The sequence below is a fragment of the Diadema antillarum genome, unplaced genomic scaffold (assembly GCF_040938485.1).
Source record: "Diadema antillarum isolate AM-2024a unplaced genomic scaffold, OU_Dant_1.0 seq00001677_RagTag, whole genome shotgun sequence".
NCBI classification, from domain to species: domain Eukaryota; kingdom Metazoa; phylum Echinodermata; class Echinoidea; order Diadematoida; family Diadematidae; genus Diadema; species Diadema antillarum.
Genome location: NW_027272372.1, coordinates 107,091 through 131,879, shown reverse-complemented (window position 1 = coordinate 131,879; position 24,789 = coordinate 107,091). Strand labels below are relative to the sequence as shown.

Genomic DNA, 24,789 nt, shown 5'->3' with positions numbered 1-24,789 from the left:
TCGCCCTTTTTCTACAAAGAGAGTAGTATTCTAAAACAGATGATAATTACAGTGCGCGAGCTATAAATTCCAAAGTGTCTTCAAACACAATCTAGATTATTTGAGTATCTTTTCGTTTCTTTTTACCAAGCGATTGTGATATTTGGGTATAAGCAACAGTTCAACAAAAAGGTAAAATGACGGAGGATGATCGACTTACATCGTCTATTTGAGGTTTGGCGGTTGGGATCTGCGACCTGTCTGTGCGAGGGCCGTTCACGGGAGTGAGAGGGTTGTAACCCATAGGGCGTGGTAAAACCGGTGGTGGACCAGATCTTCTCTGGTTCTGGGCGTGGCTTGGATGCAGTCCGCCCGAGTACTGGCCATTGACCGGTGCGCCCGGTGACGAGGCCGGGCGATTCTCCTGCTCCTTCTGTCTTTGGAGGCCATCGGTCTTCACTCTCAGCTCACTCAAAATCATCTGAAAGGGAAGAAAAAGTGTATGTAGTACATTATGATTTTATTCTCCTTTTAAAGAGCTGAGAGGGCTGAATCAATATTTGACTCAGATGAATTTAGTGCTGCCAAGAGAGTTAAGTTTATGACGAGACATAGGCCCTACAGAGGTCATAAACCACCATAAAAACTATTACAGTCAAACCTGTCTATAGCGGCCATTCGAGACGAAAAAAGCGGACATTGTTGACAGGTGGCCACAATAGAAAGGGTGTATGACATAAATTTTATGGGAGGGGGATTGAGTTTAGTGGTCTTATACTGCAGATGGCCACTATAGACAGGTGTTCGCTATGGCAGGTTTGACTGTAGTTGCCATTGTTAATCTAAACTATGAATAGGAAGAATTTTCAAAAGGAAATCACTACGTAAAAAGCTACATACTAAATGAGTGCAAATTTAAGTGCCAAGGGAGAGAGAGAGAGAGGGGGGGGGGGGGGATGAAGTTGGGACCGAGAAAATGTAGAGACTCTTCTATTCCATGGCGTGGGCGGGAATGGGTGCGGGTGACAACCCCACCTGCTTACAGGTTATTTCCCCATGGCAACGCAAACGTTCAAAATTTGACTTTGTATAATATTATTCTTCCTCTTTGATGAAGCGGCAAGTCACTTTTCCCTTCTTGTGAAGTTTCATACCTTTCCGCGACGCTTAATCATCACCACTTCATTTCCATTCTATTCTCAATTAACTATTCATAAACGAGAGGAATACGAAATCTCCCACGCTCCCTTACTCATGCCCGCTCTCCATTAGTCACCAACGCCTGAATTAAAGAACTAGAAAGGAAAACATAACACAAACAACAAAAGAAAGGGAGGACACCAAGCTTAACTCGGGGCTCCCGAAGTGAATTTATAGATTATGACGTCGTAGTGTGGTTGAGACAACGTAAAAAGTGCAAATCGCTGAATGTAAACGCCTTCAGACTAAGTCGCCTTTGAGTGAATTCTCGCACTAGGCCTTAACGCCTGCCAAGAATAACCCGAAACTTAATTGGGAAAATTGAACTTGGTGGTCATCGTATATGACGCCTGCTAATTGACAAAAGAGTTTCGCTCCAGGCTTAAGGCCGCTTCCGGAGCAAAGCCACACTCTTGACCATGACCGACATCACTTGTAAAAGACCTTCGACGTCATGGCACTTCCAGTATGACGTCAAAGTGACGTCACCACTGGTCAAGAAGTGGGTCAGGTCAAATGATGATGGGAGCTCAGTTAGCAAAGTTGAATCGTGTCAAAGACGCAGCAACTTGCTATCCTAACTTTGAAACGCTCCTTTGGAGAGAATTCGTGGCCAAACGGGTTTATCCACAATGTCATTTTTGCCCTAGGTACCGGAGAGTATAGAATCACATCGTCGAAACATTTTTCTAATGCTTAAAATCAAGGAAAACATATCTTAAATATTTTAATATGTCTCATAAAGGTTTCCTTTAGTTGGGACCGTTAAGTCAAGTCACACTCAGGAGATTCGTCAACTTTCAATGTGGACTTTCATATTATTATAAAAAAAAAGATCATGGGAAATAATGCAAAGAAAAGATATCGGGACATTCTCCTTGCGTCGACTTGCACGACTTCTATTTGACTTATGCAATGTCGATATACGCAATCGAGGTTTATTTTAGTGTGATATAAGTATATTCTCTGCTAGAATTGCCGGCGTTGGGTGCGGTTTGAACGATGTTGAATGTCAATCATCAATCTAGTCCGATTGATGTCCGGATGCCGCCAAGCATACCACCAATCAGCATTAAATGCTGATTGGTTTTAAGGAATAAATTTTAAGGAACAAATTTTATTCCTTAAAATTGGTAGAGACTCAAACTGACCATAGTGAACATACATGACTTCCTGCTTCATTTTGAGCTATAGCAAGCAGCTAATTTAATTACTGTAGACACCTTATCCTTCACCTAATCTGGGGCATCATGGATTTGGCATTGTGCCGTGACTGAGGCAGTTTATTCTTAGGAAACACATGGACAGGTACATCTAGTTAACCACAAGATAACGTGCTAATTTCAAACTCTTGATGCTAGTGTGCGACGAGAAAAGCTCTACCATAACTTGTTTGCTTTAGAGACTTCCTCTACTATCTCGCTGCTGTCTGATTTAAGACATTGTCACCCTTGATATAGTTTGCATGTGTCGCTTTTCATTCTTATCCCCTCTTACTGATATGTTTTCTTTGTTGTTTTAATTGTTGATATGGAAATATCGCATCTCAACCAGAAGTATAGCAGTCACCTCGAGTAGTAAAGTCAGCAAGCAAACTGGCGACAACTGTTTCCCGGGTATTATTTAGAGATAATCGCACAACTGTATTCAAAGTCTTATGACTAAAGCTAAACTTCCCATACTACTGGCTGAAGTTAGCGGCTGTCGTCTTATGGTAGCTGCGAAGATAAAACGCGAAGATAAGATCATTTGTGCGGCTATTAGTGTCCGCGCTCGGCGCCATCATCTTTTTAACCAGGCCAGTCTTGGCGTCAAGGTATCCAACGCGACCGCTCGGAGCTAATCGCCCGTTTTTCGTCATTCCACCTGCCCCGGCCGCGTGAAACGCAAACTTCAATCTGTCATCGTGAATTCTGCCGATGACAGCTCCAACTCGGACATCGCGAAAGCCGAGTGCGTTTTGACGTCATAAAGGGGGCTAAGTTTAGACGAGGATATTTTTTCTGCGACGGTAATCTCGCAGCAATTCCCAGCAACGAGCTACTCTTAGCTCCAGGTATTCCAAAACAATATAGACACAAAACAAAGTAACATTCTCCGGGTTCTATCTGTCTCCACCAAGAGATTTGGTCACGGGTGCATGAGAAAGAAAAAAACGTCAACATGAGACATACATTCCCTAACCACCAACCCATCAAAAATAACCCTATAACTAGATTACAGATGACGAAAAACAGAGAGACTCCTCTCCCCCCAAAGAACAACAAATACAATTACAAAACAAAACTGAAAAAAAAAACAAGCACAAAAGCTAAATAAGACCCAAGACATCTTAAAGCTCGGTTGCCCTATGAGCTTGCACGTAAAAGTTGAGAGCTTCTAAGCAAAAAAACAAAAACAAAAAAAAAACAAAACAAAAACAAAAACAAACAAACAAAAACCAAAAAACAAAAACCCAAAATAAAAATATGGACGATAATGTGCATTGCAATTTGAACGAACTGAAATCGAGGTATCTGTCCATTTACCATTGTTTACGCCATTTACGTCATGTTACTATTATTAAGCAGCAGTTCCACCACTCGTTTGTCCTTGATTGAAAAACATTTGAAGAAAGTCTCTTTGACAAAAACTAACTAACAAACAAACATACAAACCAAAAACAAGACACGATACCAAGTTTAAGACACATTCCCAGCACTCAAAACTCTACAACACTATCTATCAGATCCCTACCTTATATACGGAGTGGGAGGGCATTCAACAAGAGAAAAGACATTTTAACAAACGAATAGCAAAAGAATGAATGCATGAATACAAAAAAAAAAAGAGAAGATAGATGACCAGATGAATTGATAAATAACTAAAGTAAATGAATAACTAGGTATGCATGTAACTAAATGAACAAATGAATGAATAAATGAATGAATTAAAAGTAAATATCAGTTCTGAAGTGCTTTTATCCTCATGGGAACGGCATTTTTCGGAGTGGTTACCGGTACCTGTTAAACCCTGGTGGCTTCCCGCCCAATTTGGCGCGGAAATGAGCCTAATTTCCGTGGATTTATGATATGACCGTAAGCCATGAACCCACCCAATATGATTTTTTCCTTCTCCCTCTCTCTCCCTCTTCTTCTCCTCTCTAGTCTCTCTATCTGCCTCCCCTACCCCCCCCCCCCCCCAAAAAAAAAAAAATCCCCCTTCGTTCCAGTATTCCCCCGTGTCATCTCTCGCTTGGGTCTCTTCCTCCGCCGGGCATCTTGAGTGCACATGTCGCAACGCAAGAAGGGTAGCTGAGCGCGCCCGCTCTCCCCCGTGTATTCGTCTGATCGGCGTGGAAACAGTTGGTGGGGGTAGATAACGGACGAAAGTGGCGCCCGTAACTCACAATTTGGGGTAACAACTTCTTGTTGCGCTGGGATTGACATCATAACTATTTTGGGTCAACTATCCAAAACAAAGAGCCCTGATATCAAAGTGTATCCTTTGTAATATTTCAGTATGGCTGCTTGCGATTGACCCCAAGCCCTGGGCGTGACTCTCGGGTTTTTTTTTCTGACCTCCTTTAACTTTAAGACGCTCTCGTACACCTGATGTGAACAATCATGAGTTTACAGACTCTTGTTAAGGCCTACTTCTTTGTTTCTTCTGCGAGGTAAGGGGGGAATAGAATCAAAGGAGCTGGCTATCAAAACGGTCCACCTTCCCTGCCGAGTATTACATCATCATTTTCATGCTTGCTTTAATGTTCTGAATCCAGACTAAATGATAATATCTCAGACGCCATCAAGCACAGAATATGTAGGTAGCTGCAAGTTCTTATAAGATATACATTAGTTTGTTTTGCTCCGCTTTGAAAATAATGTCAAGTTTCTTCTTGATTCTTCTGCATCCCCCCCCCCCCCACCCACCAGCACCACCTGTCAAGAAAAGTGATGTTGCTGTCAGACACAATCCCAGCGTGATACCGTCGTTTTGTGTCGGTTCGAATCCCGTTCTAGGTATTTGCAAACTGAGCGTGATATGATTCCCCTCCCGGTGTTCTCTTATCGAGCGGAACACCGAGCTTCCTCACGCCAGGAGTTATGGCTCATCACAAAGTTCATATACCCGCTTGAAGACATCGAAGTTGACCATGATCCTGTAATGCCTTGGGAGATAATTTGAAGTTTACAACTGGATATAATTTTGGAAGATAGAATAAAGGAGCTTGAAAGGGTGCAAGTTGCCCAACATTACGTCTCTCCGTTTTGTTTTGTTTTGCTTTGTTTGTTTTGTTCTTTCATTACATCATTCTTTTAACAGAGACAGAAACCATGAACTGATGCCTGAAAAGAAAAAAAAAATGAAAAGCAGCAAAATTCAGCATAAACGCTCTGAGATGGAGTGACCAGAATAATCCGGTTGATATGATAAATATGATGAATTTAATATCTTGAAATTCCATTACCTTGCTTCTCTATGATTTTTTTTTCAATATCTGTGCACTTCTTCCACGCATAAAGAATATTTGCCAAGACACGACATACATTATCACCACATTCTGTTGGTCTACATACATCTTCTGTAGTTATGAATGTTCTTGATGGTACCAGGGATACCTCCTTGATGACACTGATCCATTGGATTGCAGCTGTTGTGAAATTATAATGCAGCAATTCTTCAATGGCGGCTTTTCTTCATGCCAAGGAGCAGAGAATTTGATATTTGTGTGTGTGTGTGTGTGTGTGTGTGTGTGTGTGTGTGTGTGTGGATTCCATCCCCTCTCCATCTCACTTTGAAACGCTTTGATTCAGAGGTACAACGCATCTTACTTCAGACACGTGCACAGGTTAACCAGGGAGGTGGATCTGTCTTTCACCTCCCTGGGTTACCTGCATTATAAGATGAAATGTACACCATACAATGATCTTGATCTATGTGTGCAATTTCGAATGTATACGTCGTGGAAGCTGTCGGTGGCTATAAGAGTATTCGTCACTTGAACGGACTATGAATAAAAAAAAAGGTTTCATAGATCACGATAAGTATTCAAACTGATATTCTCGGGAGTTGATAGATAAGCGAACTTCAATTCTACATTTATGCTTACTCCAATTTGCCCTGCAATTTGCACCATTATTTTTCTAAAGTATTTTCAAGATTACAAAAATCAAAGGGAAATTGAACACGCATGACGTTTTCGTATCGACACAATTGGCTTCTTCGCTTTCATGAAGTTAGGATCACTTCGAAAAACCGTCTGTATCCCTTTGGTTCAATTTGGGGTGTGACGGGGAGAGGTTACTCAACGCAAGAATTTGCAGTGGGCAGTGAGAGGGAAAAAAAACATAAGGTAAAGTTTTCAAGAAGTTATGTTCGTACCTATTTGATATTTTTGCTTTATGGTCGGTCACTGCAAAACTGGCACCATTATTTTTAGAAGCAATTTCCACACACGGATATTAGATCACCGAGTCACGGGAAACTCTCGGCCATATACAGCGGTACCTTGCTGCTTGTGTCCTCGTAAACACGAAGGAGCGCTTTAAGAGTTTGTTGAGAAGTCGCAAATCTATTCTGAGTTTGAGTTACTTTCCGACGAATTTTCTCTTTGGATGAAATAATTTCCCCATTTATGTATCCATGGCCCACGTGTAGGATTGGATACCTGGGAATGCAGGAACCATCTTGAAGAAAGATGTGTGTGTGTGTGTGTGTGTGTGTGTAATATAGGCCTATATTGAGACCCGCCACGACAAAAGGGTTGGAAAGTCGCTGACAGCCTACGCGAGGAATTTACCCTTGAAAATGCTGCAAGAAAATTGTCACTATCACTTGAATGATAATGACAATGGTCGCAACGCCAACAACGGCAATAACACTGCGTCTGTACTACTACGATATAATATGAAAAGTAGTCATAAATCAATATCATGTTTATCATGTAATTGTATCAAAATTATTAGCGTTGTGATCAATAGTATTATCATCATCGATTCCAAAGGCACTTTTATCCTATATACAAACAAAACTTCCATTCTAATTTCAATTACAGCCTTGAATCACGTACAGAACGTTATGTCTGCTTTTAAAAAAATAACGGTATACAATCGTGCTGATGATGGGTGTTCAGAAACATCTCAAATTACGGGAGCATCCTTCACTTTATGTATCGATCGTGCTTGAGCACTGCATGCTTAGTTTTTAGGATGAGAATCATCACTTCTCTGGGTGAGGATATTTCTGTTTCGACCTAAAGCAACTTGTCACCCGGTAGACGTACTTAATGTCAATATCACAATTGGATCATCTATGGTACGACTAAGCAGGGAGTTAAAGAAATATACAGAATTTTTCAATGAAGACCACATAATGGAACATCTAGTCGAATCATGGAATTCAAGGTATCTCGATGCCAGACTCACAGCACCTAAGAACTCGAAGTTAAATGCAAGGGAAAGTTAGTATTGTGTTTCTTACCCAAACATATGCCAAATATGTTGCATAGCATAAACTCGGTCTATAGTCATTGATAGTGTACAGTTATGATTGTCTGTTGGGGATTTGTATGTGAGAACAATAAGATGAGAACAGTAATGATGATGATGACGATGACGACGACGGTGATAAACATGGAATCACGCTGACGACTATCTAAAAGGTCAGACATAATTGAGTGACTTTATAAGAGCACATCAAAGTAGACTAAAAGATATTGAGACTGTCTACAAATTCGTCCTTCGCGAGCGAAGACTTGATGATTCCTTGCATGAATAGAAAACAGAAAGCATACCACGTGCTCTGTAAGCCTTCTGGCTATGACTTCGATTAGATTTCCGCTTCTCCCTTTCGCTAAGGAATTGACAACAAGAGTTTCCTGCTCCGCCATCGTCAAATTCTGTCTTGGGGTACATCCAAGGGAATCTTGAAACAATGCTTGAACCGGTCCTAAAAGACTAAGTTTTCTCCGACTTCAAACATGACTCATTCTAGACAGTACATTCACAGGTCCAAAGCCCAACGCCCACGTGCAAGTCGGGGGCTGTTGCTGCACCTGTCGCAGTCACACCAAACACAACGCGTGGGACCACGGCATAAAATGGGTCTTCCGCCGTTATGGAACTTAGTTATTATTACACTGTCTATACCTCGCCCACCTACATAATCCCCAGTGCTAGCTTATTAATTTCTTAGAACGCAGAATGCGCACACCATAACAATGTGTGTTTCCCTCTTACGGCTCTTTAGCTAATATGCTATTATCAAAAAGAATGCCTCTTTAATAAGTTATTTAAAACTATTTTCATATTTTTGCGCACTTAGATTTAGTAGCATGATTCATTAAAGCCATTGTAGATCTGTCTTTTTTTTATTCAAGGTCATGGGACTTTCTCTGTGAGTCGGTACTCAACGCTGCACAACGTTTTAATTCTGGGAGGACGTGCGGTTGGGGATTGAAGCCTGTGGAGCCCGTAGTGTTAAAGGGCAATGAAATGATTTCGAATTTATGTTTAAGTTATAACTCGGGTCATTTGGCGTGGCCATCACTAATAAAGGCTTGATTATCTGCTAGCAAGTAGTTAATCGTGGATTTTCTTGGGATACCATCTCAGTAATAGACACTCTCCAAACTGTCACGCTGTTCGGTAGCTCTTCATTCGTAAACTTTGACCGAAATAACGTATGATATCATTGTAATGCAACACCAGGTCAATATCGGCAAGATGTGAATGAATGAATAAGTCATCATGTCTTCTGTGTTTGATTTTGTTTGCTGTTGAATAGCAAAGTCGATCGTTGAAAATAGCTTCTGCAGTTTGTCGACAGAATTGAGCTCTTTCAACTAACTGTCTTTGAGAAGTAAGGAAATGAAGTTCAAGATAAGTGAAGATTCCATTTGTGACTATGAGGTCGAAAACCTGAAAACTTGGGTAAGTCTCAAAAGGTCGAGTCATCATTATACACTCTGAGAATATCATGGTTTGCGTTTAATACTCCATCAACGCTTGCCTTTTATCGTTAAGATCTTAGGCAACATTGTGCCTGAGCAATCCAGATCACGACGTTCTATTGAGGTGATATTACTGGTATCAACTGAGTAGAAATTTTGAGTCTTGACACCTATATAGCTGTCAATTTTTGGTCCAAAAAAGTATTGGAATATAGATACCCCATGCAAGTGAAAGTTCTCTGAACATGACATTTCGAGAGCATTCGATAAACACCTTAAATAAAATGCACAATCAAGAAAAAAAAACCGTACACTGATTCGATTATCAATACTAGAGGATTCATGACAACAAATTCATGCCAATGACATCGAAGACGATGTTGGAGGTCTTCAGTGTTGAAAGGCCTGCCATGTAGCACAAAGTTAGGAGAACAATATTCCCTGTCTTCAAACACATTTTTGCTTTTAGGGTAAGGTGTGCATCAAAAGTCTTGATAGTTCTGCTGATCAGAAAACGGGATAAACGGAGAATATTACAGAAAGATCCATTGAAAACACGTATTGGGCAGTGTAAAAACAATTCCTGTTTCACATTCTCTTGTATTTCTACGATTATTGCTTCTCTAGAGGTTGTTGCGATATTGCAATTAAGATGTATAGGCTGAGATATGGTCCATAGAAACAACTGCACAGTAAATTGGAAGAAATGTTTGTTTTATGTAGAGATGAATTTCAAACAGGAATTAAGAAGAATGATAGGAATAGGTCTGTTAAAGAATTATTAATAAAGCTCACCGGCGCAGCAGCTATTAAAAGTATTAAACAACTGTTTGGAATAAAAGAAAACTTCGATGAAAGATGACAAGGACTGAGACTCACCTGCCGCTTCTTGAGGTCGAAGCGTTCCTTGTCCCTGCGGTCGAGTCTCACCATGGCTGTATAGACGTGGTCCGTCCTCCTCTCAATCTGAGCGAAAAATGACATCGCGTCTTGCTGGTCGCGGAGTACACGGTTCCTCAGGACCGAGTAGCGCATGCGTGCGGCCCGCCCCCTAGCAACGCGCTGACACGTCACGACCTGAGCCAGGAGTTGGTCCATTCGGGTGTCGAGTTTTTCCGTGTGCCAGTACTTGAGGAAGACCTGGTAAGAGTGATGAAAGCGGGAAACCAGAGGCATGACGATCATGGGAAAAGATTAACACAATCGACAACAACAACTGTTATTCTTAACAACAAGCGATAGCAACATTCGAAGTGCGACTGCCGAGAAATTTCTATGCCACTGCCAAAAAAAAAAAAAAAAAGAAAAGAAATCTGAGAGGTTGACCCAGATTTTAACTTTTTACGAGATGATTGCAAACCTCTCATGAATTTATGAAACATTAAAGAGCAAGCGGCTCTAAGAGAATTTAAAAGTTTATTTGATGAAAATCAGTTTTGAAAAGGCTGAGATATTCCAAAGAAAGGGAAACAAAGTGATTTTGTAGTAAATAGTGTGTCCCACCTTTTATGGGGATCACTTTGCTTTTGGATATCTCATCGATTTTCATCAAATAAAGCTTAATTTCCTCTTAGAATTGAATGCTCTGTAATATTTCATATAAGTAGTTTCTGACTGTCTCACAAAAAGCTAAAACCTGAATCCCGATCTCAACCAAAACTATACCATCCCGTAAACTGCAAGATCAAGGTCTCTATATATACGACAGGGGAGTTCAATGGTCTGTAGCTTTGACGGTTGTCTTTGCACCGCCGAAATATGCTACCAATATTCAATCCTGATTAAAAAAAAGCGGGTATTGACATGGATGACAAGTAACGAAATCAGGAAGAATATTCAACATTTATGTTAGAGGAAACTGTGCATTTTACTCTATACCTTTCGCAGTTGTTTTTGCATCGTATGCCTTGTATGGTCCGTCATTTATTTCCTCTTGGTTTCCAATGGTTTCGTACAATACGTGTATATTGATTCTCGCGGTACCGCGTCGAGTCAAACTAACGACTCGTTCGAATTTTTCAGAGCCCTCTCTGCTCTGCATGGTACGAAACCATTATTGCATGATTACTAGGACATGAGAGCATTTTGGGGCGAGTAAGTCTCACAGTGTTAGTTATATGAAAGGTACTTTAACCTGAAACACAAACTAAGACAAGGAAACTCAGGGAAACGTTTGGGGTACCAAAACTTTTTTATTATCTTTAAGTATATATGTCCATTTCTTTCTTCCTTCTTCTTTTTCCTTTTCTATTTTTTTCCCGTAGCGCTTAGAGACATTTCATGTGATAATGCGCTATGTTGTGAATTGTTATTATCATTATATGTGTCTTCTACCTCGATTACTAATAGTTTACCTCAAACAATTTGTTGAATAGTAGAATTCTTTTCAATATCTTTTATTCTACAGAATCTGTCTGACGATTACGAAAATATATATGATTTGTTTTTTTGTCTAATTTGCTTATACAGTAGTGTAATATATCTTACTTTTCGTGGGTAAGGGCTGTTACTGTAAACAAGCAATCGGTCAAACAAGTATATATATGCAAGTATATATACAAGTAAACATAAACAAACAAACAACACTTCCAAGAATCGGTGAGGTAGCGACATTGTTTGTTTGTCGGCGTTTGCGCGATTCAACCGATTATTCACGGCGTGCATGGACAAAACCGGAATCGATTGTCAAGAAGTCACCGATCGGTTATCATCGGTGATTAATCTTGGCCGTGAATCACACTCATTATCCTGTGTACTCGACGAGCGCTGATCATATCATATCACGGCGCAACACACACAAATACACAGGCATGATACACACAAATACACAAGCATGATACACAATAGGCAAACACCTATATAGCAACTTCCTGTCGGAGTCTGCGGTTGCTAGGGGATACAGAGAAGCCAATGGACGCGATGGGGGTGGGGCAGGGAAAGCGGAAGAAGAGAAAAATATCGTGTGGTGACTTTGACGTTGCAATTCGCTTACGCCAAATAAGGATTCTGCACCACCTGCCGGAACTACAAACATCTTGGCCCCCAACAACAATCGCAGCTGAAAGAACAGGAGTGAGATGGACCTCGACGTTACGCCTGCAATATTCAAGGATGTGATGGTGTGTTATTTGGGAGCAAAGAAAGACAAACAAACAAACAAACAAACAAACAAATAAACAAACAAACAAACAAACAAACAAACAAACAATCTGTAAAAAAATGTTACCTTTATTTTGTTCTTCTCGTTACCAAAGTACTTTGTAAATGTTTGTCAAGTTCAAGTTCAAGTTCATATTTATTCGTTTATTCGTGTCTGACCCCTGCTTATTAGCCGTTTTTATATAGGTTGACAAACAGCAGAACAATTATAAAAAAAAAACTTTTATTTCTTCTTTTGATTTTTAGTATTAAATGAATTTCGAAAAGATCGTCTGTGTGATTAAATGCTTCATATGTCAACAAATTACAGCAAACAATGATAATTTCATCTGTGGGAGAGGGTAAAAGCCCTTCAGCTGAATCTTATTTGAAGGTAAATTTTCTTAAAACATACAGAACGAAACTGAACAATATTGTTACAAGCGTAATCAATGATATGATTCATGCCGAAAAATTCATTCTATGTAAAGACTTTAAATTTAGTTTTTATTCATCTTTTGTTCAAAACTGAATTTGTATACGGCGAGGAAAATTGGTATGCAACGCAGAGAGTTGCATTTGCCATGGAGCTACAAACGTGTAGCTCCATGCATTTGCTAAGCTGTTGATATCAATTTGGTCATTGTCATTTTGTCGTTAACAGCTCCTTACGAGAGAAAGTGTGGAAGTGGGAATGTGGTATCAATAAACTTGACTCTCTAGCAATAATAAAGATATTATGCCACAACCAGGCCACATAATACTTACAGTGTCCAAGGTACACTTCTGAATTGGACAGTATTACGTTTCACTTCTCTGGTGTTTTATTTGGATAGTTTTGTGAATTTTGTTTTTCCTTTACATGAGACAGTTATGATAATTATCATCAGAGTTGCCATGGTGTGGAAGGATGTCGTGTGTACCAAAAACAAACAAACAAACAACAACAATAACAACAGCAACAACAACAACATCAGGTACAATTACGGCGACAACGAACAACAACAACTCCTTTTCGCTTCATTATCGTACGTGGTATCACGTCAACATTCCGCAGGAAACTGCTATTGCTCAGTGCGGTTGCATCATGGGAAGGGGAAACCATAGCTTAAGGTAGATTCCTGCGTCAAATCTCACATGACCGTGACCATACCGATCACAACAATATCGTCACCGATATAATCGCATGGATTATAGCTTAGACACGATTACCAGACTCGCGTCTCTTTATGCTGCGATGTAGAAGTATACGATACACTCATCGCAGCCGTTTGAATTGGGTTTAGCTTTCCTTCACAATAATCATTGAATGGAAAATTGATTATCAGTACACTATCTGTATAGGTTCTAACGCCAATATAACATGAATGAATGGATTGTTCGTGAAGCAAACATCTGGATAGTAGACTAGGTTTGCAGATTCCACTTCCAGGCGACTGATTTTCCGTGGTTTCACGGTGTCGGTGGTCGCTGCTTACGGAGGAAATAATTGCTCGTTAACAACTGACGGAAATATTCCTTATGCTATGTTAAGACCCCTTAAACAGTCTTTCCTCATTTTCCCGTAGCTATGCGGAATTGGCGAAGTTCACGGGCGAGTCATGTGATAAAATTGGAATACTCAGTGTCGTAACACTACAAGACTGAATCTTCCGTACAGTGCCTTGTGCGCAACTGTTGTGGTTTGTCGTTCTTTAAAAATCTTGCTCTGTAATCGTGGTAATATTCTCAAACGCACACCCAAAAAGGACTAAAGTTGATCAATGTAGAACCTAACCCCAAGAACGAGCAAAATGAAGAGCATGATAATGCAATTAGTCTGATACATCATTACTAAATATAAAGAAAGATAAAACTTTGCTTCCTTAGCTTGAGCTGTGGTTAGGTCTTTGAAGCCAATGTTGTTGTTGTTTTTTTTTTCGATCGAATACCATCAACATCAATGATGAGTACTGTTATTCTAATCAAATCCAATAGCAGTATTGAACTTGCCCGTACGCGCACTGTATCATATTGTACGATGACAAAAGTTTATGTGATACTGTATAGGTCTATGAGCAGTACTATCAAGTTATTGCCGAATATAGCTCGGGCTGATGACAAACCTGTTTCTCATTACAGATTTATGATTTTCATATACCACGTATGTGTGTCATGTTATGTTAGGCATTTTTCGTCGAAATCGAAACGCATCAGGATTTGTGTTTTCTTGAACAAGTTCTGAAGGGGAAACCATAGATTCCTGCGTCAAATCTCACATGATTGTGATCATACCGATCACAATAATATCGTCACCGATATAATCGCATGGGTTATAGCTTAGACATGATTATCAGACTCGCATCTCTTTATGCTGCGATGTAGAAGTACGATATACTCATCGCAGCCGTTTGAGTTGGGTTTAGCTCTCCTTCAATAATCATTAAGTGGAAAATTGATTATCAGGACACTATCTGCATAAAGGTTCTAATACCAATATAAATGAATGAATGGATTTTTCGTGAAGCAAACATCTGGATAGTAGACTAGGTTTAAAGATTCCACTTCCAGGCGACTGATTTCCCGTGGTTTTACGGTATCGGTGGTCGCTGCTTACGGAGGGAATAATTGCTTGTTAACAACTGACGGAAATATTCCTTATGCTACGTTAAGACCCCTTAAAGAGTCCTTCCTTATTTTCCCGTAGCTACGGAATTGGCGAAGTTCACAGGAGAGTCATGGGATAAAATTGGAATATTTTCGTAACACTACAAGAATGGATCCTCTGTATATTACTTTTTGCGCAACTGTTGTGGTTTGTCGTTCTCAAAAAATCTTGCTCTGTAATCGTGGTAATATTCTCAGACACACACACACACACACACACACACACACACACACACACACACACACACACACACAGATCTACCGTTGATCAATGAATAAACGGTGAAACCTGGCCCTAAGAACGCGTAAATGAACAGCCAATGCAGTTACTCAGTAGTCTGTAATGTCTTTATGGAATACTAGGAGAAGGCCGTGCTTCCTTCGCTTGAGCCGTGTTTGGTCTTCGAAGAAATTATTTCTTTTCGATCGAATACCATCAGCATCTGATCAAAACCGACAAAAGCATTAAAACTTGCCTGTACACTGTGTCATACATTAGTACATGCAGTGACGAGTTGGTGTGATAGGTATATGAACAGAAAAGTCAAGTTATTGCCGAATATAGCTCGGGCAGATGACAAACCTGTTTCTCATTACAGATTTATGATTTTCATATACCACGTATGTGTGTCATGTTATGTTAGGCATTTTTTCGTCGAAATCGAAACGCATCAGGATTTGTGTCGTCTTGAACAAGTCAAATTGATATTAATTTCGGGAAATATCAGCCTGACAAGATGGAGGTACGATTAGATGGCCGCCGATACACCTCAAATGTTTACCATTAAAGCATTGATTTCCCAGTAGGGAGGGGACACTTTGTTGTCCTGCTAAATGCACAGATATTAGTCCGGTTCCATACGCACCCCAACGGAAACGTGAACCGGCACTCTCGACCTCGTGTGAACACCCTGGACGCGAGGTTGACAAATCGATCGTGACAGTGTGTAGAGAAGAGGGACATTCCCCGAAAGCTTTTTACCTAGGTCTATATTTATTATTTCATCTATTTGTTCTTATGTTTCTGGAAGTTTCTGTTTGGTTCTACCCCTTTAGAATGCTTGGCCCTTTGTTGTTAGGTGACCAGATACAACCTATTTATACATTATGTCCGAATGTATAGAACTGTAACCCTTAATAACAACAGTATTTTTACTTATTACTTTTGCCCAACATTCCTAATATAGAGATGGCAAAGAAAAAACAAAAGTCCCCCAAAATTGTTCGCTGCATGAGAAATAATTGAGACGGGATCTACGTCGTGTAATTTCTTTTCAGAAAAGACATTTTCGTTAACACTGCATGCATGGTTAACAGCTTTTGTGCAACTGGGTGATAAAAAAGTGTTATGTCGAAAAAATCTACAGTTTTCAATTCTGATTTTCTTTTTCTTTTTCTTTTCTTTTTTCTTTTTGGTTACAAATAACAATGCCTGAATCTGATAGATTGGATTTCAGTGAAATTGGTGAGGGCCGGTTTTTAGTCATTATACTTGTCAATAAATCATCAGAGTGTTACAGTAAATTGAATTCACAGGAGATGTCACGCATAAAGCAAAATGTTGAATCCGCGTGGATTTTACTCAAGAAGTATTCGAATTAAATTTCGTAGTGACGTATACTGAATATGCAATCTTTAGATGCGCCGAAATGGTAAATTATGCCTTTAAGACTTTTATTTGTAGCTGAAAGGGATGGTATAGTTTTGGTTGAGACCTAATTTCAGGTTTCTAACATTTTTGGGTGAGATAATGAGAAACCTCTTATGAAATATTAAAAAGCATTTAATTCAATGAGAAATTCAATGTTCATTTTATGAAAATTGGTTTTGAAATGGCTGAGATATCCAAGACAGAGCGATTCTGATAAAGTGTGGGACCAACACTTTATTACGCTCACTTTGCTTTACTCTGTTTTTGGATATTTCAGTCATTCCAAACCCAATTTTCATCAAATAAACTTTGAATTCCTCTTAAAATGGTATGCTCTGTACTATATCATAAGTGTTTTCTTGGTATCTCGAGAAAAGTTAAAGCCCAATTCTCATCTCCACCAGTACTGTATCATCCCTTGAACGTATGTACTACAGAGTACAAGAGGTTGAATAATATAAACTTGTGATTATCTCGTCGAATATGAAAGATTTACATCGACTTTCGATTTGCAAATTAGTTCATTGTTTGTTAATTCGTTTGTTTTTTTTTGTTTGTCTGTTTTGTCACTACGCGATGTCTTTTAAGAGTCAGCTCAAAATTGCACGCAGGTTAATGGCTGCGCAAATTATAAGTTAAGATATGCATGGAATACGACATTACAATTCAATAGAATGACCATGATGTATACATCACCAAACAAACTACAACAACACACACACAAAAGAAAAAAAAAACCAGGCTCTTTACATTTGTCATGTTCGGTGTTGTAAGTATCGATTTTCTAGATCTCATAATCATATACAAAATTGCAGTATATGTTAGTCTGGTGCTCTGGCTATGATTATTATATTGGATATCATTAAAATGGCTCAAGAGATGCGTTTATGGACGCATGCGTCATCAATCTCTAACTTCGTAGCTTGTTGTTACCGGATGGCCCCTGCACTAGCTGCCCGCTGAGCCGGCTCACTCCCGTGCAGCAAGCTGTATAGATTGCAGCGTTCACTCGTAATTGTGATCACGCGGTGGTCTGTTATTTCGGGAAACATAAAAATCTGACTTCCTGACTAAAACATCCGTCTATGTTCTCAAAGCTTTTTTTTTTCTTTTTTCGGCGATCCCCATGTTATCAGTTGAATTCATCTAAAGCGCATGATTTTGTGTGCTTTTCTTTTCTTTCTTTGTTTCCACTGACGTGCGGTATAACTCATGCAAACTGCACCTGTTCCCTGTGTGCCAGATGGGACAGTCTGTTACATCTCAACTGTCTGGGATCAAAAGAAGGTAGGCAACGCGTACCCCGCAAATACTAATCTTTTTAGGAATCCTCCATTTTTCCATAATGCCATTTTAAGATAATATTTATCAGAAAAGTAAGATGATAGTTACGGTGATGATTATGATGATGACAGTGATGATCACAATGATAATTATAAAAACAATAAGAATGATAATAATGATGAATTTACTACAATTGTTACGTCGATAACGATATTGATGATTGTTGTCATTATCATTTAATTGTTTTTTTTGTTTTTTTTCAAATGATAGAATTTATTGATTTCTCGAAGCAACATAATTTTACAGAGGATAAATGAATTACAAAGTTATTTCTTCAACACAAAAACATTTCTTTGATACAAACAATTTAAACACATATCTGTGTTTTTATACTTTTTTTCAAATATTTAAATATCTTCTTACTAAAAAAACATACTATAAAGGGTCGTACATGCGAGAATGCGAAAATAGGATAAAATAACTTTTGGCAGTCCGAAAGCCCGCCCAGGCCCGCCCGACATGGCGACGACGAGTGCACATTGAATAACTTCCACAGGACCATTGCAATTGACTACACACAGCCCCGCCGCCGTATACAAGTGTAACACTTGAGCACAGCGACAGGGCCACGCACAGCCACATTGCAATGTACAGCTAATAAAAGGAAATTCGTAAATACTAATAGGCCCCATGGACAGAAAATCTAGAAATTAGCAAACAAAATTCACCCGCCGTCCCCACGCTCTGGCAGGCCACCAGCGGACTTCCGGCAAGCCATTGGAACGCCAAGGATGCACCCTGCCCGAAAGTATGTACAGTGCATACATTTACATTACACACGCCACACCCAGGTAGGCTCCTAGAAAGCCACCGGGTTGCCACGAACATACCCTGCCCGAAAGCATGCATAAATAAAATTACATCTTAACAACGTTAAAAGAAACTCGCGGGTACATAGACCTTTAACTATTTTCATGCATACCTCCCCGGCAAAGGTTGCTCCAGGCAACCCGTAAACACGTCAATATCCACCTGACGTTGCAACAACTAAATGTATGCAAGGTGGATTCCAAGTATGGAATTATTTTCTACAAACAAAATCGAATGTTACCAGTTTCCGAGAGAAAATACCTCCATATATTTGACTACGAACCAAATGAAAGTGTTGCATCAGCCCCATCCTTGAATCATCAAGAAACATGAAATACACTATATTAACGAAACAACATCAGACAATTCAAATAAGTTGAACATGTCTCCATTTATCTAAAAACACAGTGATTTTACCTTGTTTTAGATATATAATTTCTTCAATTTCATAATAATGTTTCAAAGCTTTTTGAAATGACGCCAAAGATAATGTACCGTTCTTACATCTTGTGGCGAATATGTAATATTTGGCATATAAAAAAACAGAATTTAATTGTTATAATATGAACATTTAATTGTTAACATTTAATTGTTAACATTTAATTGTTATAATATGAAGAGTTTGTTCGCAAAAATCGATAAGTCCATATTTGCCAAATGGAGATATTTGCGATTTAAGGTCAAGAAAAATAAAGAGAACAATAAAAAAATATTTGCTTCTTTTGACCATAACTTCAAAAATGTACCTTTATATGTAGTGACCAATATATCATTTAAAAGGTATTATTTTGTACTTTATGACGGAGACCGTACTTCAAAATCTTCAAAAATGGATTTATCAGTTTTTGCGAACAAACTCTTCATATCCTAAATCATCATAACCGCTATAATCATATCAGCAGCAAATACCTTGTGCAGGCAATTCACCATTTTTAAGGGCAAATTCTTGATTTTTTTTTTCAACAGGATGTTGTGATAATATACTTTATGAAGCATTTCGTAAAAGTACAAATTTCAACCGCGTTTTAGTTTCCATAACACTTCTTTCATTTGCTTGGCTAAATACATACTTGCTCTCCATAATCAGGTGTAACATCTGTGACTCTAATCCCCTGGGTTTGTCCTTTTCTCGCCAGCTGTTAGAGGATACTAACTTACACCCTCTATTCTGTCCCCCAAAATTCCATGTACCTATAGTTGTTATCCTATACCTATCTGCACATGCAGTCCAATGCGTTGTAGTTTGATGAGGCTACACTATTGAACTGTTAAAAAGGGTGAAAGTATTTTTAGGGACCCCTTTCCAGAGCATTCGATCTTGATAAGAGTGACGAACGGTGACTCCTTGTCAAACCTTAATGTTCCGTGTTGGTGCACTATCACAACCAAGACACTTGGCAGACATCCAATGCTCTTTCTTTCCCTCTCTTTTCCTAATTTCCCCCTCTTCCTTTCTGCATTTTCTACCAATGATTAAAATAGTTTCACTCGTGATTTTAGCTTTAAGAAAGAATGCAATAAATCGTAGACGACAGTCGGACATGCAAGGATTCTTTTGTATAGGTTGATAGTAGTACACTGTAAAAAGTCCGGTGTTAAATAGTGAACGCCGAGCTGGTGTTAAATTTTCGGTGCTCATTTATGGTGTTAGATTAACACCTCCGGGTGTCATTTCCAAATATAAAACTGTTTTTTGAAGAGTTTCTTAGTAACTGCACTTCTTGTTGATTTTTAATCTAAACAAGACGATCAAGAATTTTACATTAAAATACTAGATTTTTGAAAAAATGTGAAAATAATTTACACCACAGTAACACCAGCTGGTGTGGTCTCTTATTGAAGCTTGACGGGTGTTAAACCATTGATATTAACACCAACAAATATCAAATCAACACCATGTGGTGTCATTTTTGAATTAACACCAGTACAGTGTCAAAATAACACCAGGTACAGTGTCAAATTAACACCACGAAGTGTCAGGTGAACACTTTTCAGCACCATCACAGTGCATTTTCTACACCTGTGGGTGTGGTCCTCTATTGAAGTTTGATCGGTGTTAGATTTAACACCCATGATATTAAATCTAACACCGATGTTTTTACAGTGTAGAGTTGTGCCGACTGGAAAATATTCCCAGGTCTTCAAGAGTCGCTCACAATTTGACACTCGCAACAAGCTCGCCAGTGCTCGTGACTGCAACTCGGCTAAATATTATGTGGGAGCTTAGAAATGCACTGTTTCCCCTTGGGAGCAGTGATTTTCAAAAATGCTTGAGTTATCACATTTGATGCATATGTGTAATAGGTCAGTTGTATCACAAAACATTCTACCATATAATAATTTCACAATAAAGCCTGAAATACAAGGATATATCACTATTTTTCTAAATAAACAGAAACAGAAGACAGTTTATTCTTGAAACAATGTTATTATAACTATTGTACATTTTGAACATTTAACATTACGTATAAATCATTAATAATACGGATTGACATTTCTACATTGGTTGCTTCTATCCCTGACTCACATTTTAGGACTAAATAAGCACTAAAGCTGTCTTTTTTTCATCTCCAAAATGGTTAATTATGCCTTTGAATAAGTTGTTCCAGGTTCCAATGTTTGTCGACAACGATATTCAACCAGTTAAACATGTTAAAAGCAACGTGCGGAAGAAATTCAATTCTTTTACCACAGGTGAAGCTAAATGACTGTTATCCCCCAATAGTACCGGAACCGCCCGCAACCGCCCGTCCTTTTTTTTAATAGTTTTATGTGTTTTTTTTTTCATATAGAATATAATTGTAATTTGAAAGAGGTCAAAGGTCAACAAAAGTGTGGCAGAACTATTTCTGTGACACATAATTTTCTTGGAAAAGTAATTATTATAATGGATCTCACATAGGCTTTCAAATGAATATAACTTATAATAGACAAAAATAAACATGCAGTGAGCTACCTTACATCATTTAGAAAATTGTCGAAATGAGAGCAATATTGCCGTACCTTCAAGGGAACCATAGGCCATCATGTACAGGATCTTTAGTTCTAAGGGGTTATATAATACTCAAGCTCATAGTTTATCTTTACTTTGTGAGACTGTATTACACTGTATACTACAATACCCTTTTAATGAAAAAAAAATTCGAGACATATTCCACTTCTGTCTACTTCCTTCATTCTCTCCTCACTCCATGTCTTTAGTCGATTTCCTTCCAACTTTTCGACTCGTCAGTCCCGAAGATACTGACACGCCAAGCATCAAAGTCTGAGAGGTAAAAAGCTTGCAGGCAGCACTGGCTGGAATTAGTAAATCTCGTTCCCTTTCACACTCAGAGAGCAATACAATCAATGACGTCATAAATAGTCAGAGGCCCCAACTGCCCCCTCCCGCCCCCGCAAAAGCTTACACACAGTCATACCTGTGCCAAAGGAAAACATGAACGAAGTCACAATATCATTATTATTATTATCATTATTATTATTATTATTATTATTATTATTATTATTATTATATTATTTTTATTGTTATTATTATCATTATTATCATTATTATTATTATCATTGTTACTATTATTTTTACTTAAGGGATAAATGGACAACGAGAAACTGCTGATGTGTGCTTTTGACTAGCAGTGATACAAAATGTTCGAAACAGCGCACTTCTAACACAATACAGGTTCGTCGAGTTAACTGTTCACACACGTATCATGATCGTCAAGGCTGATAGGTTACACGTGATGGAAACATAAAATGTAGCTAGATATTTCATAGTCAAGCCAATTTAGCATAACTAAATTTCATAACGATAGAATTATCCTATCTATCACAAATGTGATGTCATTTCTTGGCCTGATGGCGAGTATTGGTCGGATAAATCAATTTCTGAGTTAGGGTTATTGGAAAATAGAAGTATGAATTGGATGACACGACTTTTTATAGGTTGGAATCATTCCATTGATCATAATTATTTTCGCTATTTTGGGGGATGAGTATGATACAATATCCTTGGTACACCATTGCTGTGAAGGGAACATTGTTTCGGACAGAGGCGAAATACTAATATAATTCGAATAAAAATAAATTTGAGAAACATGACCTAAATGACGTCATGGCCACGGAATCAGACAACTCTGCATAAAAAGTGATCACTGCAGTTGTAGATAGATCATCAACATTCAGCAGTGGCGGATCCAGTAGGGGGCGCACCCCTCCCCCTTTAAATGTTATTAAAACAACAGAAATAAAAAGAAAAAAAAATGGGGCGGGGTGCGTGCGCCCCCCTTTACCCCTTTAATTTGTCAAAGGCGCCCCTCTTTACGGGATTCATGGATCCGCCCCTGTTCAGATAATTTGAATTGTGATGACATCTCTCCGATTTAGGCTGAAATTAGGCTGAAAATGTATTTATCAAGATATCATTGTCAGTTGCTATGATCATTGCATATTGTAGGTCCTAATGCTCATTGCCATTTCTCTCCCAAATTATTCCAGTCATCACCAGGTTTTAATATCTACATAAAAATAAAATCATATTTGTCATATGAATAGCTGCAATTCAGTTTGAGAATGTACTTGAAAGTACTTGATTATCATGGCGCCCGACTTTCTACCCACAATGCAACAGTCACTACCTTCACAGTCATGCTCACTGAACAGGCTAGTTACCTGGTTGGTTTGAAGTGAGGGCAAAACACGCACACACATAAATACACACACGTTATCACGGACCAGTACGACTTACCTTTGTCTTTCCGATGTGGTAGTCTGTTAGTCCAGCCTTTTCCAACACTTGCTTGCAGAGTTTAGGGTTGCCTGGTACCTCTGATGTCAGAGGGAATGCGATGAATTTGTATCTTTGTTGAATAAAGAAGAAGAAAAAAAAATACAAGGTTATTTAAGACAATTTAATCAACCAGTCGACAGCTATCACTCTGACTCTAAATCAAGTTATCCATAATTTCGTGTATACTTTTATCTCTTTTTGTTTTGTTCTGTTTGTGCGTGTATTTTTATTTACTTATGTATATCTATATTGCAGCTCATATTCTTGCATCGAAGCTCTGAATACACCAGTGAGCTTTGTCTTTGGTTAGGTCTTATCTGTTTAATGGCTCTCAAGTTTAGATGAAGTATGTATAAACCTACCATTACATCGAATCAAAACTACCAGGCAAGTTGCTACCATCGAGTCTTTACGTGAAAACCTTACTGTTTGGTTACAGTTTTTACTACAGCAGCCATGTACCGCTCCTAATCATGACAATTGTTATCAAAACATACAGTCTGAGAGCTCTACGTTCACATCCTATTGAAGTATTTGCAATCCAGGTAGTTTGGTCGTTTTTGCTTTCATACAATTACTACATGGCATAATGGAAAACTCTCTCGGTGCTTAATGAAACACAAGCCAGGCCTGGATACAAATATTTGAAACAACTGCGGCTCGAACTTAAAATACATCGCATCTTACACTCCGTAAATATACGATTGTGAGTTTGAATAGTGAGGTCGCAAAGACACCCGTCCGAGATACAAACTCACCGATAGAGGAAATCCGGAAACTGCAACCGAGTCGGATATCCGCTCCGTCTGATCCGAATGGTCTCCAGCACCCCGGTATATCTGAGTTGGCGGAGAACGAGCTCGTGGTCGAAGAGGTTGTGGCGGCTGATGGCGTTGGGTTTGATGCAGCGGATGAACTGGGCATCGGCCGAGAGGAGTTTCTCCATCAAATTCGTCAGGGAACTCTGAAGGCCAGGACGAAATAAAAAAACAAATGTTTATCGTCCCATGAAAAGAAGGCACATGAGAAGAGAAAAAAACATGAAAAACGTTGCAAGTAATTTCATAATTTCATGAGATTAGGCATTATGCGGTGAAGTTGGTCACATTTCGCATTTATGAGCCTTTGGATTTCTTCTGCAGAAAAACAAACAAAACAAAATATCACAAGGCAAAACGAAGCAAACAAAACAAAACATACACCGAAAATAAGATTTATAATTTACCTACCTGCCCTGAAAAGTGCTCCTGCTGTTAGGATATTCCAAAGGAAAGAATTTGCTCAAAGAATTAAGCTAGCAAATTG

The 24,789-nt window shown here is 38.9% G+C and overlaps 1 protein-coding gene across 1 annotated transcript in view; it reads right to left on the bottom strand.

The window, feature by feature from the left end:
* The window catches only part of LOC139711642 (myosin-IIIb-like), a 56,292-nt gene that overhangs the window by 12,201 nt on the left and 19,302 nt on the right, over nucleotides 1–24,789 (bottom strand). Inside the window, exons 15-18 of the mRNA XM_071623502.1 lie at nucleotides 24,243–24,448; nucleotides 23,443–23,554; nucleotides 9,992–10,252; nucleotides 200–460 (exon numbers count right to left, since the gene is read on the bottom strand). Of these exons, the coding sequence (XP_071479603.1) occupies nucleotides 200–460; nucleotides 9,992–10,252; nucleotides 23,443–23,554; nucleotides 24,243–24,448 (840 nt within the window). The remainder of the gene's footprint in view (nucleotides 1–199; nucleotides 461–9,991; nucleotides 10,253–23,442; nucleotides 23,555–24,242; nucleotides 24,449–24,789) is intronic.